We start from the raw sequence: 17539 nt of genomic DNA, 5'->3' as shown, positions 1-17539 counted from the left end.
AGGGGGGCTGGGCTGGGGGCAGAGGCCAGGGGACCGCTCAGACCCCTGGGGAAACCACTTGCTGTTAACAAGAGGGTCAAGGTGGCCCCCAGGTCCTGAGTCGGCCGTACTTGCAGGAGCTCCACCCTGACAGCCGAGCACCTGGGCATTCACTGTGGGGAGTCTGACCACACCCAGTCCAGACAACGTTCCCCCGTCTCATCGTCCTACAGCAGTGGACTTAGCTTTGTCGAGAGCATCTATTTCTGAACAGTTCTGTGGAATAAAAAGTGCAGGTGGCACTTTAAACACCCGAATCCCTTCTATCTGGTGGTTTCACTGAAAACTGGTGGTTCACGTGGCTGTCGTTTTCCACGTGCTAGTGTTTTAACGACGGTCGTAGACAGCCCCACGGGGGGGTGGGACCTCCACCAGGGCAGCTGGGGAGCAGGGGCCGTGCCTGGGGCGGGGGAGGTGCTGCGGCCTGAGCACAACACCTCGTCCCTCTGCGGAATCTCAGCTGTTAAACCAGGTCCCTCAAGACCTCTGGCTCCTCCTCCAGCTCAGCCGTGTGCAGCCTTTGGGGTGGACGTCTCACGGCGGGAGGCCCTGCTGGAGGTCGTCAGGAGCTGCCCCACAGCTGGTGAGACGTCACTTTCCTGGACGTGCCTCGGAGAGCTCGGGCTCGTCACAGAGCCTGGGTCCCATCCAGTCCCCACGTGACAGCTGGCCGGCCCCAGGCATGGTCGTGGGAGTGGGAGTGGGGGGAAGATGGGGCAGGAGGGCATCATGGTGGTTCGAGTGTTAAATGAAAAGCTAATTCCTCCGCCACGTGGGCCACACCTCAAGTGCTCAGTGGCCACACGGGCCGGTGCAGCCCCATGGACCGCGCGGGTCTGGAACGTCCCATCGTGGAGCACGTCCTTTTGGATGGTGCCTGTTGAGGCTCGGCAGTAGGCGAGGTGGCCCCGTGCCATCGGCCTCTGCTGCCCGGCATTGTCTCGCCGAGGCCCAAGGGTCTGCACGGCACCCCCTCCCCCGTGCCTGCTTCGTGGTGGCCCTGGCTTCCCGAGGACGGTGGCGAGGACCCCGGCCTGCGTTCCAGGGCACAGCTCAGGTCCAGCCCTTCACCTTCGGGCCGCTGCCCAGATTCTGACTTGAGAAAACTCCCCAGCAGGGGCTTGCGGGCATGGCGGGGGCCGCCGTCAGTACCTCCATCACCTTGGCTTATAAAGCGTGAAGTCTGTCAGCAGCACTTCTCTCATCACTGAACCGCAGACTGACTCTTAGAAAAGGACCGTTTTGACTGATTTTAAGGATAAATCTACACGAACCAAGATTCACAGGGCGGTTGGTGTGAACTGTTGTCACCCGCGTGGCCACAGCCCGGCAGGCGCACAGGCAAGCGCGGCCCCCAGGCTGAGTCAGACTGGCGGGTCTAAAGGAAACACTCAGGATCAGCTGAGTTTAGGTATTTCCTCCCGGCCTAGCCCGACTGAGGGTGGTTCTCAGAGAATTAAAAGAGCATCAGGGCTTCCCTGGTGGCGCAGTGGTTGAGGGTCTGCCTGCCGGTGCAGGGGACACGGGTTCGAGCCCTGGTCTGGGAGGATCCCACGTGCCGCGGAGCAACTGGGCCCGTGAGCCACGATTACTGAGCCTGCGCGTCTGGAGCCTGTGCTCCGCAACAGGAGAGGCCGCGATAGTGAGAGGCCCGCGCACCGCGATGAAGAGTGGCACCCGCTTGCCGCAACTGGAGAAAGCCCTCGCACAGAAACGAAGACCCAACACAGCCATAAGTAAATAAATAAATAAATAAAATTTAAAGGAAAAAAAAAAAAAAAGAGCATCAGTTCACTGGACAGATAAATGAGGATGATCTGAGGCCCAGCGGCTACTGGACTTACGTGGCCCTGAGGTGGACAAATATGAAGAAGTGAACAAATAAAACAATAGCCAGAAGGAAGTTGGAAGACCAGACATCAGAGACAAAGAGAAAGGGATGAACCGAAATCAGTGCCATCCACCTAAACGCTGGGAGCAAAGCCTGTGTTGGCTGCAAGCTGAGCGGGTGCTCAGGCTGGCTCCCTTGGCCTGGGGGATGCCCGCAGTGCTGGACACACGAAATCACGGCCAGGGCCACAGCTGCGCCCACCCCCACGGCGGCGCCGGGTGGAGAGCCGCTGCCGCGTGGTCAGCGATGGGAGGAGCCGCCCGCTTGCCCTCCAGCGGCCCTGCCCACCCCAGCGCCTGGCCTGTTGTACGCGCACTTTTTGGGCAGCAAATGTGAAACGTGTCCACTAGCTGTTTTATGCCTTTTGTGTTTTCCTGAGGCCCCTGTTTGAAAGAGACACAGTGGGTCTCAAAGAGAGTGTGGAACTGTGGCCGGGGTCGCCCAGCCCGCCCGCGAGGCAGAGGAGGGCACAGGGCACTCACCTGCATGTACTCAGGTTCCAGGAGACACGCCTTCCCAGGTGAGCAGGAGAAAGGGAGAAACATGGTCACTGGTCACCGTCCGGCGTTTCCCAGCCCACCTCACCCCCTGAGGATTGTCCCCCACGTGAGCCGCCCGCAGAGCGACGGTGGGACCCCGTGTGGGAGCCTTGTCCCAACCACGGGATCACGAGCGACTAAGAACGGATGCTGGCCCAGCAGATCTGGGACCTGGGCTGGTCTCAGCGTCCACCTTCAAGGACCAGCGACGTGCGATGCAGGGGGGCACCCGGGGCTCACCTGTGGGCATGTCTCCCTCCAGGGAGCAGCCACTCCAGGACAGCATGGGATCGAGGACAGGCCCCTCGGCCCTAACCAGGCACCTGCACAGTGGACCCACTGGCACCACCCTCCAGGGCCCTGAACACGACACAGGCTGACGACAGGGCTGCCTGCCCACAGGGGTCCACGAGGACGTGATGCTGCCTGCGAGTGTGACCTGTGACATCAGAGGTTGTGACCTGTGACGCCAGAGGATGTAACTTTTGATGTCAGAGGACATGACCTGTGATGTCAGAGGACGTGACCCGTGCCTTCAGAGGACACACGGGGACCGGCCCCCCACCCTGCCCAGCACTGTCGAGAGGAGGCTGTGGGCAAGTCCGTGTGGAGCTGCCTCTGAAGGGGCCCCGTCCTCCGTGGGGCTGGCGGCTGCTCCCGGGGGACGTGGGCTCCCAGCCCTGCCACTCGCCAGCCCTGGTCAGCAGGGGTCCCGTCCTGTGGTCCAGCTGAGGTCAGGGTGACACCACAGTGCTGCTGGTGGGACGCTGTGGACACCTGGGCTCGGAGTTGAGGGGTGGCGGGCGCAGGAAGCCCAGCAGGGATCAGGGACCCCCAGAGTCCCTTCTCTATTTAGATTCAGCTACAGTGCAGTGACGTCTGCAAGTTCGTTTCAACCCTCAAGTCCCCAGTGCTCACCCCTCCCTACTTTTTCTTCCCGACTCATTCAAAATTTTTTTATTTTTAAATTTCTTAATCGTGACAAAATATACATAACATAAAATTTACCATTTTAACCATTTCTCATTGTGCAGCTCAGTGGCATTAGGTACATTCATTCACACCGTTGTGCAGCCATCACTACCACCATCTCCGGACGTTTTTCATCTTCCCAAACTGAAACTCTGTCCCCGTTAAGCACCAGCTCCCCAGACCCTGGTAACCACCATTCTGTTTCCTGTCTTGTCGACTTTGACTATTCCAGGGACCTCCTATAAGTGGAATCATATAGTATTTGTCTTTTTGAACTGGCTTATTTCCCTTAGAATAATGTCCTTAAGGTTTGTTGATGTTGCAGCAAGTGCCAGAATTTCCTTCTGCTTTAAGGCTGAATAATATCCTTTGTGTGGATGGACCGCATGTTGCTAATCCATTCTTCCATTCATGCACACTTGGGGTGTTTCCACCTTTATGGCTGTTGTGAATAATGCTGCTATGAACCAGGTGCACAAATATCTATTTGAGTCCCTGCTTTCAATTCTTTTGGGTGTATATTCAGACGCTGAACTGCTGGCTTACGTGGGAATTCTATGTTTAAATTTTTTGAGGCATTGCCAAACTGTTTCCCACAGTGGCTGCACTATTTTACGTTCCCACCAACGTGCACAAAGATTCTGATTTCTCCACATCCTCACCGATGGCTATTGTTTTCTGCTTTTTAAAAAAATCTTTTATTAATAGCCATCCTAATGGGTGTAAAGTGGTAGCTCATTGTGGTTCTGATTTGCTTTTCCTTGATGACCAATGGCATTGAGCATCTTTTCATGTGCTTTTTGGCCATTTGTATATTTTCTTTGTACAAATCTATTCAAGTCCTTCACTTGTGTTTTAATCAAGTTGTTTGTTTTGTTATTGTTGAGTTCATCAGTTCTTCAAATATTCTTGATATTAACCTCTTATCAGATAGATGGTTCACAAATATTTTCTTCCATTCCATAGGTTGCCTTTTCACTCTGTTGATGGTGTCCTTTGATGCACAAAAGGTTTTAACTTTGAAGTCCAATTTGTTTTTTACTTTTGTTGCCTGTGCTTTTGGCATCATATCCAAGAAAGCATTGCTAAATCTGTCATGAAGCTTTCCCTTATGTTTTCTTCTAAGAGTTTTATAGTTTTAGCTCTCATGTTTGGGTCTTTGGTTTTCTAGTTAATTTTTGTATATAGTGTAAGGTACAGGTCCTGGTTCGGTTTTTTGCATGGGTTATCCAGCTTTCCCAGCATCATTTATTGAAAAGACTGTCCTTCCTTGTTGAACGGTCACGGTACCCTTTTATGTGTGATAGTTTATTCCTGGGCTCTCTATTCTATTTCATTGGTCTATACGTCTGTCTCTGTGCCTGTCCCACACTGCTTTGGTTACAGTAGCTTTGCAGTAAGTTTTGAAATCAGAAGTGTGAATCCTCCAGCTTTGTTCCTTTTCACGATTATTTTGGCTGTTGGGGTCCACTTGGGATCCCGTATGAATTTTTAGATGGGATTTTCTCTCTGTAAAAAGGGCCGTCTCTCCCTCTTTAGTTCAGCTGTCCGTGTCAGTGTGGATGCGCGGATATTCCGCACTCTGGGTCAGAGCCCAATGCTGCGTTACTTCTTTTATAGCTCCCACCGCTCCAGCTGGTTCCTGTGACTTCTGACACACCCTCTTCATTGTCTTCTTGATCATTTCCTTACTTTCGGGCACCAGAGATGTTCCCGGCTCCTATTTTTTTTTGTCCCGGTCCCAAGATCAGCCATTTCTCCACGGAGCCCTGGTTCCTTTGACTGAGAATGGCATTAGAAACCAAGAAGCGGGCACTAGGTGTACTCACTGCTTCCAGGCCCTCTCAGCTGACTAGGAGCTCTATGGGTGCACACTGGGTTCTCCACCGCCTCTTGTAACCACCTCACAGCAAACGCTGTGTCCACAGGCCCCTTCCTGCCGGCCGAGACCCCAGGCTCCTCGTGACCCTTCAGTGTCAGAGCGGCTCCGTTTGGGAGGACCTGCTCTGTACTCGGTTGCGAGGCCTGCGCTCGTTTTGGGGTTGTCGTGAGCGCTGCCCCATCACTGATGCTGCACTCTGGCCTCTCGTCAGCCTGCGAGTCCCTTAACTGCCCCGCCCCCGCCTCCCCAGCCTCCTCTTCTGTGACAGCGGGCGGAGCAGTGGCGCCCCGCCGCGCTGGCACTCGCTGCTGGGGACGGGGACCGGGACACTTAGTACCTCCGAGTGAGCTGCGCTGTGCACAAACGCACAACAAAGAAAGGGCACTGGAGTGGGAGGAAGGAGGCCGGGGCTCATGGGTCAGTATGCGGGCCGGGGGCCACCCTCTCCTGGTCACAGCTCTGGGCTCTGACACAGAGACATTGGGCTTCCCCAACCTGGATGCCGCACGGGTGGGCGTTTGGTGGACGTCTGCCGTGCCAGCTGGCCTCCTCACCAGTGCCCACGGGAGGCCTGAGCCCTTGCAGCCCCCCACTCCCCCAGTGCACGACGCCAAGCACATTCGGGGCCCGGCTTCAAGGAAGCCCGGAGGGAGCCGCACGATTCCCCAGAGCACAGGCCTGTGCCCGGTGCTCCAGGCCCGAGGCACGCAGGTCTCCTTCTAGCTCGGGACTGAGTAACCAAGCGAGAAGGTTCGGACGGTGCTGAAACGAGTGGATGGGCTCACGGCTCGGAGGCTGCAGATGGTGAGGGCGGGGGCAGGAGTGGGACACCAGGCCGCAGCCAGCTCCCTCCTGTATGCTACCCTGGGGCCTGGGCCCCATGTGGCTGTGGCCCAAGTGGGAGCCCCTGGTCACGGGGGGAAGGATGCAGCCCAGGCCTGAGCTCTTGGCCACTCAGGAGTGGGGTTGCAGTCCAGGTCAGGGCTCCTGGTCACTGGGGGGCAGACCCCCAATGGCACAGGCAGCAACTGTGGGTGCAGAACTCTGTGGGGCTGCCCTGCACACGGGCTGGCCAGGCCTGGACACTCTCCAGTCTAGGGCGTCCCCTCGCCCTGCTGACCCGGGAGGAGCCCAGGCTGCCCCTGAGCCGGGGCGGCGCGCAGGGTGCGCTGCCCACCAGAGACGCCCCCTGGGGCCTGCCCCGAGCTGACCGCCATGGGCCAGGTGCTTCTGTGCTGCTTTTCATCTCGTGATGCTGCCTGAGGGCTGACCTTGATGCCCAAACCCGACTGTGGTCCCCAGGGTGAGGTAACCTCCTGCCAAATGTCCCCTGGTGGCCAAGAGCCGAAAGAGAGAAAAGCCATTTCCTTTCCCAGATGTGGGGGACGCATGCAGATGAGCACAGCCCCCCTGGGCGGACACGCAGGGAGGGGCCCAGACCAGCGTGGCGTCTGCTGGTGACCGACGGCACCAGGGGTGGGAGACACGGGGGCCCTTCTGTCCCCCGCGGTGCCCGGGAGCTCCAGCGTGAACCCGTCCTCACGCCCCACGGCGCCCTGGGGCCGAGCACCCTCCCCTCCAGCGGTGGACAGGAGCCCGGGACTCACCGGGCCCTGGGCGTTGGCGGCGGGGCACCCGGCGGCCTTCTGCCTCGCCAGCTCCTTCACGTAGCGGTGCACGTCGGCGCTGAAGCAGTCGGCCTCGTAGAAGGCGCTGCACCAGCCGGGGCTGCAGCTCTGCAAGCCTCCTGGGCCTGCGCTCACGGACGGGCCGCCCTCCAGGGGCCGGGCTAGCCGGGCCGCTGCCTCAGAGCCCCCAGCCAGGCCCCCGCCCTGCTGCCGGGCCTCTCCTGCCTGGGGCTGCTGCGCTCTCCCAGCTTTTACCGACTTCTGAGGCCGAAACCCCACCTCAAAGTTGCTCCGTGAGAGCTCGTCTGAGTCCACGCCCGGCTTCTCCTTCCCTGGACAGAGGAAGGGGGGGGCGGGTCACACGCGGCAACGTGGGTTCCCGGGGGAGAATCCGCCCCTGATTACAGAGAGGCGACAGGTCCCGAGTAGGGGGCAGGAGCCCCCTCGGCCCTCCGCTCTAGAGGAGCCGCGAAGGGTCCTCAGGGTCGGGGTCCCTCGGTCCCCTCCCAGATGGGCTGCCATGCAGGGCAGAGTTGTGGCAGAGACCCGAGGGACCTTTGAACTGTCCATAAACAGACAAAGCAGAGAGTGCCCCAGGAACCAAGGGTCCCAGCTGGTCATAAGCTGCTCTCTGGGCCTCTCCATTTTGCTTTCCAACTTCCCAAGCGTGCACACGGTATGGGGGGCTCTCACTGCCGTCCTGTGTGTGACTGTAGTCACACAATCTAAAGGACACGGTCCCCAAAGCCATGTCCCACTCAGATCGGATTTGGGGAAATTACAAAGATTTTAGTTATCAGGGAGTCCTGGCTATGGATCTAGGAAGATACGCCTCAGGGTCTTTAAATGGCACGTTTCCAAGAAAGATGCAGAACCCCCCATCACCAAGCTGCTGGCCCCAGCCCCTGCCCTTGCTGCCCACCTGGTGGCCTGGGGAGAATGCCCCCCTTCGCAGTACAGACCCCCCAGAGGAGGACGGGCCCTGCCCTTGGGACCCTGGAGAGACACAGGGTAACCTGGCCCCAAGGGTGGAGAAGATCTAGCTGTGGAGGGTCTCAAGCCACAGCCCTCTGTCTCACCCGCTCCGAGATGTGAGGGCCTTTTGCCGGACGGTGAGCAGGTGCTCGGAGCGCTGGTCCCACCGCCGCCCTCGGGCCGTGACCCAGCCTCCTCGGAAGTGCTGCCATCAGAACGGAGGACACTGCAGGCACCCCCGGGACCCTCCCTCAGGCTTCCCCTGGGAGCGAAGCGGGGGTGTCGGGGACCGAGGCCCCCCAGACCTCCAGGACGGCCTGGCCACAGGCCACAGACATCACAGACACGGGCCCTTTAGCAGAGGACTTTCTGGGCGTCCGTCTCTAGGGGTCCTTCGATGGCTCCCCCAGTGATGTGACCCCACAAGCCCCCTTCCTGCCAAGAGGAGTGCTCGCCTGAAGGGAGAGCTTTGGAAGCAGAGTGGGCCTCGGGGCCGGGAAAGGGGCCCAGCAGGCGGCCGCTCTGGGGAGGGTGAGGAGCGGGCCGCGGAGGCAGGAGGAGGGCCCTCGGGGCACAGCGGGGGTGGGGAGGCCACGAGGAGGGGCTCTCACTTCTCGGAGGGCGACGTCCTCCCGTTCACCACTCTGAAAAGACTCTGCAGCAACCTCTCCCCCCAGTAGAGGTCACAGAACTTCTCCGATATGGCCCCACAGAAAGTGGCATAGGTGAGGTCTTTCAAGGCATAAATATACTCCCCTGAGTTTGCAAAAAAACCATGGGGGTGAGTTAAAATGTATGAGCGCTTTTCTGGGTTCCCCTGGTCCCGGGAGCTGGCGGGGGCGGAGAGCACAGCGGGGGGGCGGGGTGCAGCTGGCTTCCTCTACCAGCCGGCCCCTGGGGGCTCTGCCCTTTGTGCAGAGACGGGAGGGTGGGGGGCCCTCCTGTGGTGACCTCCCCCAGCGCACGGCTCCCCCCGGGCCTGTCCCTGGTCCTTGGGCCCCCGTGGCCCCGTGGTACCCATGATCAGAGCCTCCAGGCCGTGGTCCAGGTAGCCGTCAAAGGCAAACTCTTCCTGGATGAGGCGTGTGGCCTCCTGCAGCGATGGGCAGGCTGTCCCCTGTGGGAGGGGCGAGGCATCCACGCTGGACGGACAGAGCTTGTGGTCCGCTGGGCAAGGCCACTCTGGGTGACCTTCTGGGGCCCGGTCACCCCACTCTCTGACAGGGGCTCCCCCGGGGCCGTCGGGACTCCCTGTGGCTGACGGGGGGCCCTCGGGCTCCTGGCCTGGGCCCTGGGTGGCCCTGCTCCTGGGCGGCTTGGCTGGGTGGCAAGGACTGTGGGGGGCTGCGGTGGGCCCGGGGGGGCGGGGCCCGAGGCCTCCACAAGCAGCTGCAGTTGGGATGGGTTCCTTCGGCCCTCGCTCCGGGGGTGGCATCTGTGTTGTCATGGGCGGGGCCGGGGCCGGAGATCTGGGCATCACCAGTGAAGCCCCTTCCAGCGGGCTGGCCGGGGCAGGGGCTGGGGGGCTGGGGCAGCCGTGGGCTGAGTCTCTCGGCGCTGACTCTCTGGGGGGCTCTGGGGAACCGGGTGCTGGCTGGCTGGGCGTCTTCAGGCCGGTGGCCGCTCCATGGGCCTCGGGAGCCCGCTTCCCATCACCCTCCCCAGCCAGCCGGCCTCTCCTCTCCTCAGGCCTCTCAGCCGGCCCCGAGGTCAGGGCGAGCGCGTCCCTGCGAGCAGAGAGGAGAGAGAGTTCAGGGGGCCCGGCAGCCCGCCAGCCCCTGGGTGGGGACACTCACCTGGCGACACTGGCATTGGCAGCGAGGACGATGGGCCTGAAGTGAGTGGCCGGGGAGGAGAACGCCTCTGGCAGCAACGTGGCCCCTTGGAGGCAGGAGGGTTGACCGGGCACCGGCCCCTGCATGGCCACCAGCCTGCTGTCACTGCTGATCTGCATGAAGCCTGGAGACAAACATGGGGTGAGCAGGGTGGGTGCCGGCCTTAATGGGTGCTGGCCTTAGTGGGTACTGGTCTTAGCGGGTGCCGGCCTTAGTTGTGTACTGGCCTTAATGGGTGCTGGCCTTAGCGGGTACTGGTCTTAGCAGGTGCCGGCCTTAGTGGGTACCGGCCTTAGTGGGTACCGGTCTTAGTGGGTACTGGTCTTAGTGGGCACTGGTCTTAGTGGGGTGCAGGCCTTAGTGGGTACTGGCTTTAGTAGTGGTGCCGGCCTTGGTGGGTGCTGGCCTTAGAGGGGTGCTGACTTGAAGGGCCCGGGAAGCCTCAGGGGCACTGGGAGGAAGGGAGACTCCAGGGAGAGGCCTGAGGGAGGGGCCTGGAGTCCAGGGCTGCCCCGAGCAGGGAGGGAGGGGGTGCAGTGCTCAGTGGGGGGCTGGAGTGATGGAAAAGGCCAGAAGACCCAGCCACAGACCGGAGGCTTGGACAGGCCTGTGGGGAAGGGTCTTCGTAGGCAGCAGGGGGCGGGTGGGTGCCACTGAGGCGCAGACAGGGCAAGACAAGAGCTGTGGGGCGCGGGAGTGGAGGCGAGTCACCTGCTCTGGCTGCTGGTGAGACGGGAGGGCTGACCCGAGTGGGGCCTGAGAGGCCGGGGCCAGAGGGGCCGGCGGGAGCCCAGAGCAGGGTGGCCGGGGGCCAGCTGCGGGCACGCTGCCTGCGGTCCCGGCCACGTCCAGAGGTGGCGTCCACTCGGGGCTGGATTCCCGGAGGCAGCCTCTGGGGGGACGGCAGCGGGGGCGCAGTGCGGGGCGAGGGGCCTGCAGGGCAGGGGCGGTGGGGACGGGCCGGTCCCGGAGCCCACCTGAGCCGGGCCTGGGCGCAGCTGCTGTGCTGGGGCTCAGTTCAACCACCGAGAATGCATTTTGCAGACCGATGGCCTCTTCCTCCTGGCAAACCTGGGGCAGAAGGACACGACAGCTCCCGGTCGGGACGGGCGCAGGGCCCCCGGGGTGCAGAGAGACCCCTGTGGCGTGAGCCCCCCACCTGTGCTGACGTGCAGGCCTGTTTCTCTGGAGCGGGAGCCCCTGGGGCGCGGGGCTTCCCAGTGCGGCAGGGTTCCGGTGGGTTTCCGGGGCGTGGGAAGACCGCCAGAACCCACACTCCCCAAAGTTGCTGTGTGCTCCTGTCTACATCCGAGGGACCCTGTCACTGCCCGACGGGGCCCCGGCCGGTCAGCACGGCAGGACGCTGACAGGCACTGCGGGTCCCTCTGCGGGACCCCCAGGGTGCGCCCCCGCCCACACCTGCCAGGGGTCAACAAGAGACCAGGGTGTGGGCCTGCGGGAGGGGCTGCTCTGTGAGCTTGTTCACGGTGGAACAAGCCAAGGAAAGTTACGTCAGGAGGATGAAGAGTGCTTTGCCTTCCGCCCTAGAGTCTCCACGCATCTATTCAGTAAACAGGGAAGAGCAAGGGGCCTCACCTCCGCGGCCCCAGGGGCGGATAAAGGGCCTGCGGGGTCTCCGCGGTGCCCAGCTTACCGTGCAGGTCGATGCCCTCAGGTGGGCTAGGATCTTTCTGCTGTCCATGCCTCTGTGCAGGAGGTAACCGCTGCAGGTCTGAAAGCAAGCACGGGCCAGCGTCCAGCACGCCTGGGGCACCGGCCCGCTTCACTCCCTCAGCGGAGCCCGTTGGAGTGTGCGGTGGCAGCCGGGCGGCCCGGGGGCTTCTCTCCAGGAGGACCCCGCGGCGCCCCTTCTTGGGGAGAGCCACGTGCACCCCAGCCTCGGGGGCCTGGGATGAAATTCAGAGTCTCTAGCTGTCCTTCCTGGCTGTCCTGAGCTGGGAAGCCACGGAACGACGGGGCTGCCCCTGACCCAGCCTGGGGGACCCTCGGAGGAGTGCGGGCAAGTCGGGCATGTGGGGGACGCGCTGCAGGGGGTCAGGGGTCAGCGCTCGGGTCCAGGACATCCCCAGCCACTCTCCGGCCGGTGGATGCACCGGAGACACAGGACCATCTGGGGGGAAGGCCGGCGCTGAGCAGCAGAGACCCTCGCCGCCCATCCACAAATGAAGCCATGTCCTTCCCCGTCCAACAGCACTGACCTGCCCCAGAAACAAGAACCCGTGTCCCGGGCCCTAGACCTTGAGCTGGGGCCCCCCACAGCGCAGTTACCTCGATGGCCTCGGCCGCGGATGGCCGCTCCTGGGCGCTGCGTCTGGCCATGTGCAGGAGGAGGGTCTTGAGCCTGCGTGGCAGGGCCAGCTTGTGGTCTCGGGGGACGCTGAACTTGGCTGCTGTCCACAGGACCGCGGCCACGCAGTACACAGACGCCTGGGTGGAGGAGGGGGGATGGCCGGCTGGCTCAGCAGACCTGCCCCCGCTCGGGCCCCGCCAGGGGCGCACCCGGCCACCGTCCCCCAGGGCTGGGAGCTTCCGCAGAACCTGGAGGCCCCACCGCAGACCCTGAGCCGGAACCCGGGGGCCTGGCCTGGGAATCTGCATGGTTAACAAGTACCCACAGGCCTTTAAGTCTCAGTGTGACCAGGACGACCTGGGGCCCCGGCTGGACCTTCCCAGTTCTCTCTCCACGAGGGTGAAGGTGGCACCTCAGGGAGCCTGAGGCCAGGAGTCCCCCAGAAACCGTGCTGTGCTGCTAAATGGCTAAGGACAGGCTCTCTGAACAAAAACCCAGGCCTCTTGGTACACAAAGAGGTTTATTCTAAAATTTGCTGATAAAAAGGATGTGTTGCATGCGCTTGAAAATAATCACGACAAGGGCGATGCTCTTCCCTGTAAGTTCCATGGAGTCAACTGCTTCTCCCCGAATGCTTTGCCCGATTTTTACCCTACTCTTGTATCTGCAACCGACCTGTGACCAACACGTGGTTCCGACGTACACGTGGCTGATACCTTTGTTTCTCTCGAAAAGTGAAAGAAAGTGAAACCAGAGACACAGCTGACATCTGTGCTGAGTCAGGTAACAGTGGCTGAATCCCCAAAGGAGTATTTCCCAGAGCTTTTGTACAGACCTGCCACACTTTTCAGTTTAATTGTGTTGTTCATGTTTCCTCCATTACGTCAAGTCTAATCAATTGACAAAACAACGAATCAAGCCCTGAGTTCAGCATTTGCTGATTTCCACGGTGTGAAGACTCCCGCACGGCCAGCTCCAAGCTGCCAAGGTGGTGCCAGTGAGCCGGGGAGGGGGAGAGATGGGGGGGCCCCCTTCCTATAAGGCTCCCGCCCAAGAGCACAGATAATAGTCAACTATAGCAAATCATTAGGAAATTCTTAGTTTTGAGTATTTATCAACCTTTAAAAAAATTAAGCTTTTTACTTTGAGATAATTGTAGATTCACATACAGTTGTAGGAAATAATCCAGAGGGACCCCACGTACCTTTCACCCAGCTCCCCACCACAGTGACGTCTTACAAGGCTGTAGTGTGGCATCACAACCTGCTCCCTGGCGTGGACGCTGGGAGATGCAGGACATTTCCATCACCAGGATCTGGCCTGTCCCCTCCCAACTTAGTCGCTGGCAACTACTCATCTGTTCTCCATTTCTTAATTTCATCATTTCATATAAATGGAATCACACGATAGGCAACCTTCCGGGGCTGCCTTTTTCTTGTGGCCCCAGCATGTGGTGGTCGTCTCATCAACACTCCATGCCTCCCACTGCTGCTCTGCGGTGTGGACGTGCCACCCACTGAAAGACATCTGAGCTGTTTCCAGGTTGTAGCTACTGCAAATAGAATTGCCATAAACATTCGTGTCCAGGACTTTGTGTGAACATAAGTTTCATTTCTCTAGGAAGAATGTCTTATGCGTGCAATTTCTGGGTTGTATGGTCGTTGCATGTTTAGTTTTGTAGGAAACCAGCAAACTGTCTTCCTAAGGGCTGCACCATCTTGCATCCCCCTCAGCAGTGGATGAGGGTTCCTGTCGCTCCACATCCTCGCTAGCATTTGGTATTGTCAGTGTTTTGGATTTTAGCCTTTCTAGTAAGTGTGTAGTGGTAGCTCATGGTTTTAATTTGCATTTCCCGAATGCCACATGAAATGGAATACCTTTCACGTGCTTATTTGCCATCTGATACCTTCTTTGGTGAGGTGTCTGTTCAGATCTTTTGCCCACTTTTTAACTGGGTTATTTGTTTTCTTACTCTTCACTTCTAAGAGCTTTTGGCATATTTGGGATACAAGTCCTTTATCAGATATGTGTTTTGCAAATAGTTCTCCCATCTGTGGCTTGTCTTCTCATTCTCTTAACTGTGTCTTTTACAGAGCACAGCATTAAAATTAAGCATTTAATTTTAATGAAATCTAACATCGACTGTTTCTTTCATAGATCATGCTTTTGGTGTGGTATCTGAAAACTCGTTGCCTAGATTTTCTCCTATGTTATTCTCTAGAAGTTTTATAGCTTTGAATTTACTTTTAGGCCTATGTTCCATTTTGAGTTAATTTTTGTGAAAAGTGCAACAAGGTCTATGTAAAGGTTTTCTTTGGCCTGTGGATGTCCTGTTGTTACAGCACCACTTGTTGAGCAGACCGTCCTTTCTCCAACGATTGCCTTTGCTCCTCTGTCAAAGACCAGTTAACTGTATTTGTGTGGGTTTATTTCTGGGCTACTTTGTTCCATTTATTTTTTTGTCTTTTCTTTTGTGGAAACCACACTTGATTACTGTGGCTTACAGTAAGTTTTAGAACTGGGTAGTGTCAGTCCTCTTTGTTCTCCTTCAATATTGTGTTGGCTATGCTGGGTCTTTTGCCTCTACATAAAAACCTAAGAATCAGTTCGCTGATATCAACAAAATAACTTGCTGGGATTTTCATTGAAATTGCATTGAATCTATAGATCAAATTGGGAAGAACTGACATCTTAATAATATTGAGTCTTCCAATCCATGAACATGGACTATCTCTCCATTTATTTAGATCTTTTTTGGTTTCTTTCATCAGAATTTTACAGTTTTCCTCATATGAATCTTATACACATTTTATTAAATTTTATACATAAGTAATTTTTTTGGTGCTAACGTAAATGGTATTTTTTTAAAATAATTAATTATTTTTTAAATGGCTGTGTCTGGTTTTAGTTGTGTCACACGGGATCTTTCATTTCTGTGTGTGGGCTTCTTGCTAGTTGTGGTGTGCGCGTTTTTTCTCTCTAGTTGTGGCGCACGGGCTCCAGGGCACATGGGCTCTGTAGTTTGCAGCATGCAGGCTCTAGTTTAGTAGTTGTGGCGTGCAGGATTAGTTGCCCCGGGGTATGTGGGATCTTAGTTCTCCGACTAGGGTCAAACTTGTGTCCCCTGCATTGGAAGGTGGATTCTTTACCACTGGACCAGCAGGGAAGTCCCTGGTATTGTATTTTTTTTTTTTTTTTTTTACTTTTTATTATTATTATTTTTAATTAATTAATTAATTAACTTTTGGCTGCATTGGGTCTTCGTTGTTGTGGGCGGGCTTTCTCTAGTTGCGGTGAGCAGGGGCTACTCTTCACTGTGGTGGCTTCTCTTGTTGCAGAGCACAGGCTCTAGGTGCGCAGGCTTCAGTAGTTATAGCACGCGGGCTCAGTAGTTGTGGCTCGCGGGCTCTAGAGCGCAGGCTCAGTAGTTGTGGCACATGGGCTTAGTTGCTCCACGGCATGTGGGATCTTCCCAGACCAGGGCTCGAACCCATATCCCCTGCATTGGCAGGCAGATTCTTAACCACTGTGCCACCAGGGAAGCCCTGGTATTGTATTTTTAATTTCAAATTCCAATTGTTCATTGCTGGTAAACAGGAAAGCAATTGACATTTGTATTTTAATCTTCTATCTGCAATCTTGCTACAACTGCTTATTAGTTCCAGGAGATTTCTGTTGATTCTTTGGGATTTCCTACTTAGACAATCATGTCACCTGTGAACAAAGACAGTCTTATTTCCTCCTTCTCAATCTACATCCATTTTCTTTTCTTTTCTTATCTTATTGCATTAGCTAGGACTTCCAGTACGATGTTGAATAGGAGTGATGAGAGGGGACATTCTTGCCTTTTTCCCAATCTTAGGGGGAAAGCATCTAGTTTCTCACCATTACTTATGCTACCTGTTGGCTTTTTTGTAGATATTCTTTATCAAGTTGAGGAAATTTCCCTCTATTCCTAGTTTGCTGAGAGTTTTTATTATGAATGGGTGCTAAATTTTGTCAAAAGCTTAGCATCTATTGTTACGATTTTTCTTCTTTAGTCCATGTGATGTATTACATTGACTTTCAATTGTTGAGTCAGCCATCCATACATGGAATAAATGCCACTTGGCCAGTTTTAAATTTTGATGAAGTTCAATTTATCCATTTTTCCTTTTGTGGAAAACTTTATGGATAGTGCTTTTGGTGTCAAGTCTAAAAGCTCTTTGCCTAGCCCTCCATTCCAAAGATTTTCTTTGATATATTTTTTTCATCAGCCTTTTGTAGTCTTTAGCATATAAGTTCTGTATGTGCTTTGTTAGATTCACATCTAAGTATTTCATTTTTCTGGGAGTGATTGTAAATGTACTGTGTTTTTAATTTTGGTGTCCACATGTTCATTGCTAGTATATAGAAATACAATTGATTTTTGAATGTTTATCTTATATCCTGTGACCTTTCAAAACTCAATTCTAAGTTCTGGGAGGCTTTTTTTGGTAGATTCTTTGGAATTCCTTGGAATTTTCTATGTCGACAGTTATGTCGTCTGCAAACAGTATTATTTCTTCCTTCCTGGCCTTTATGCTTTTTACCTGCTTTTCTTGCCTTATTGTAGTGGCTAGAACTTCCAGTACAATGTTGAATAGGGTGGTGAGAATGGGCATCCTTGCTTTGTTCTTGATCTTAGGGGGAAAGCATTTAGTCCTTCCACTAAGTATGATGTTAACTGTACAGTTGTTTTGGTAGATGATCTTTATTAAGTTGAGGAAGTTTCTTCTATTTCTATTTTTCTGAGTTTTTTTTTTTTTTTAATAAATGGGTGTTAAATTTTGTCAAATGCTTTTTCTGCATCAATTAATGTGATCATGGGATTTTTCTTCTTTAGCTGGTTAATATGTTGGACTACATTGATTGGTTTTCAAATACTGAACCAGCCTTATGTCCCTGGAATAACCCCCACTTGTTTATGGTGTATAATTGTTTTTATATCTTAGTGAATTCTATTTGCATATATTTTGTTAAGGATTTTTGCCTTTATATTCATGAGGGATATTGACCTATATACATATTTTTTGTACTATCTTTGTCTGGTTTTGGTATCAGGGTAATATTAGGCTTCATCAAATGGATTAGGAAGTGTTCACTTTTGTTTTCTGGAAAAGACTGTGTAGAACTGGTATTAATTTTTCTTTAAACATTTGGTACACCACCCCAGTGAAAACATCTTGGCCTAGAGATTTATTTTTGAGAGTTTAAAAATTACAAATTCAATCTCCTCAAGAGTTATGGAGCTATTCAAAGGTCTGTTTCATCTTGGGTGAGTTGTAGTTTATGTGTTTTGAAGATTTGGTCCATTTCATCTAAGTCATTGAATTTATGTGTGGGGAGTTGTTTGTGGTATTCCATTATCCTTTTGATGTCTGCAGGGTCTGCAGGGATGTCCCCTGAGTCATTCCTGACATTGGTAATTTGTGTCTTCCTTCTTTTT

General features: G+C 55.4%; 1 protein-coding gene across 1 annotated transcript in view; it reads right to left on the bottom strand.

Moving 5' to 3' along the window:
- KNDC1 (kinase non-catalytic C-lobe domain containing 1) overlaps positions 1-17539 on the bottom strand; it is a 55862-nt gene that overhangs the window by 11582 nt on the left and 26741 nt on the right. The window contains exons 10-17 of the mRNA XM_068547928.1: positions 12051-12209; positions 11416-11493; positions 10739-10832; positions 9723-9885; positions 8944-9653; positions 8538-8682; positions 8031-8131; positions 6931-7283 (exon numbers count right to left, since the gene is read on the bottom strand). Of these exons, the coding sequence (XP_068404029.1) occupies positions 6931-7283; positions 8031-8131; positions 8538-8682; positions 8944-9653; positions 9723-9885; positions 10739-10832; positions 11416-11493; positions 12051-12209 (1803 nt within the window). The remainder of the gene's footprint in view (positions 1-6930; positions 7284-8030; positions 8132-8537; positions 8683-8943; positions 9654-9722; positions 9886-10738; positions 10833-11415; positions 11494-12050; positions 12210-17539) is intronic.

Source organism: Eschrichtius robustus, chromosome 7 (genome assembly GCF_028021215.1).
Source record: "Eschrichtius robustus isolate mEscRob2 chromosome 7, mEscRob2.pri, whole genome shotgun sequence".
Taxonomy (NCBI): domain Eukaryota; kingdom Metazoa; phylum Chordata; class Mammalia; order Artiodactyla; family Eschrichtiidae; genus Eschrichtius; species Eschrichtius robustus.
Note: the sequence above shows the minus strand (reverse complement) of the source record. Positions and strands in the feature narration are given on the sequence as shown.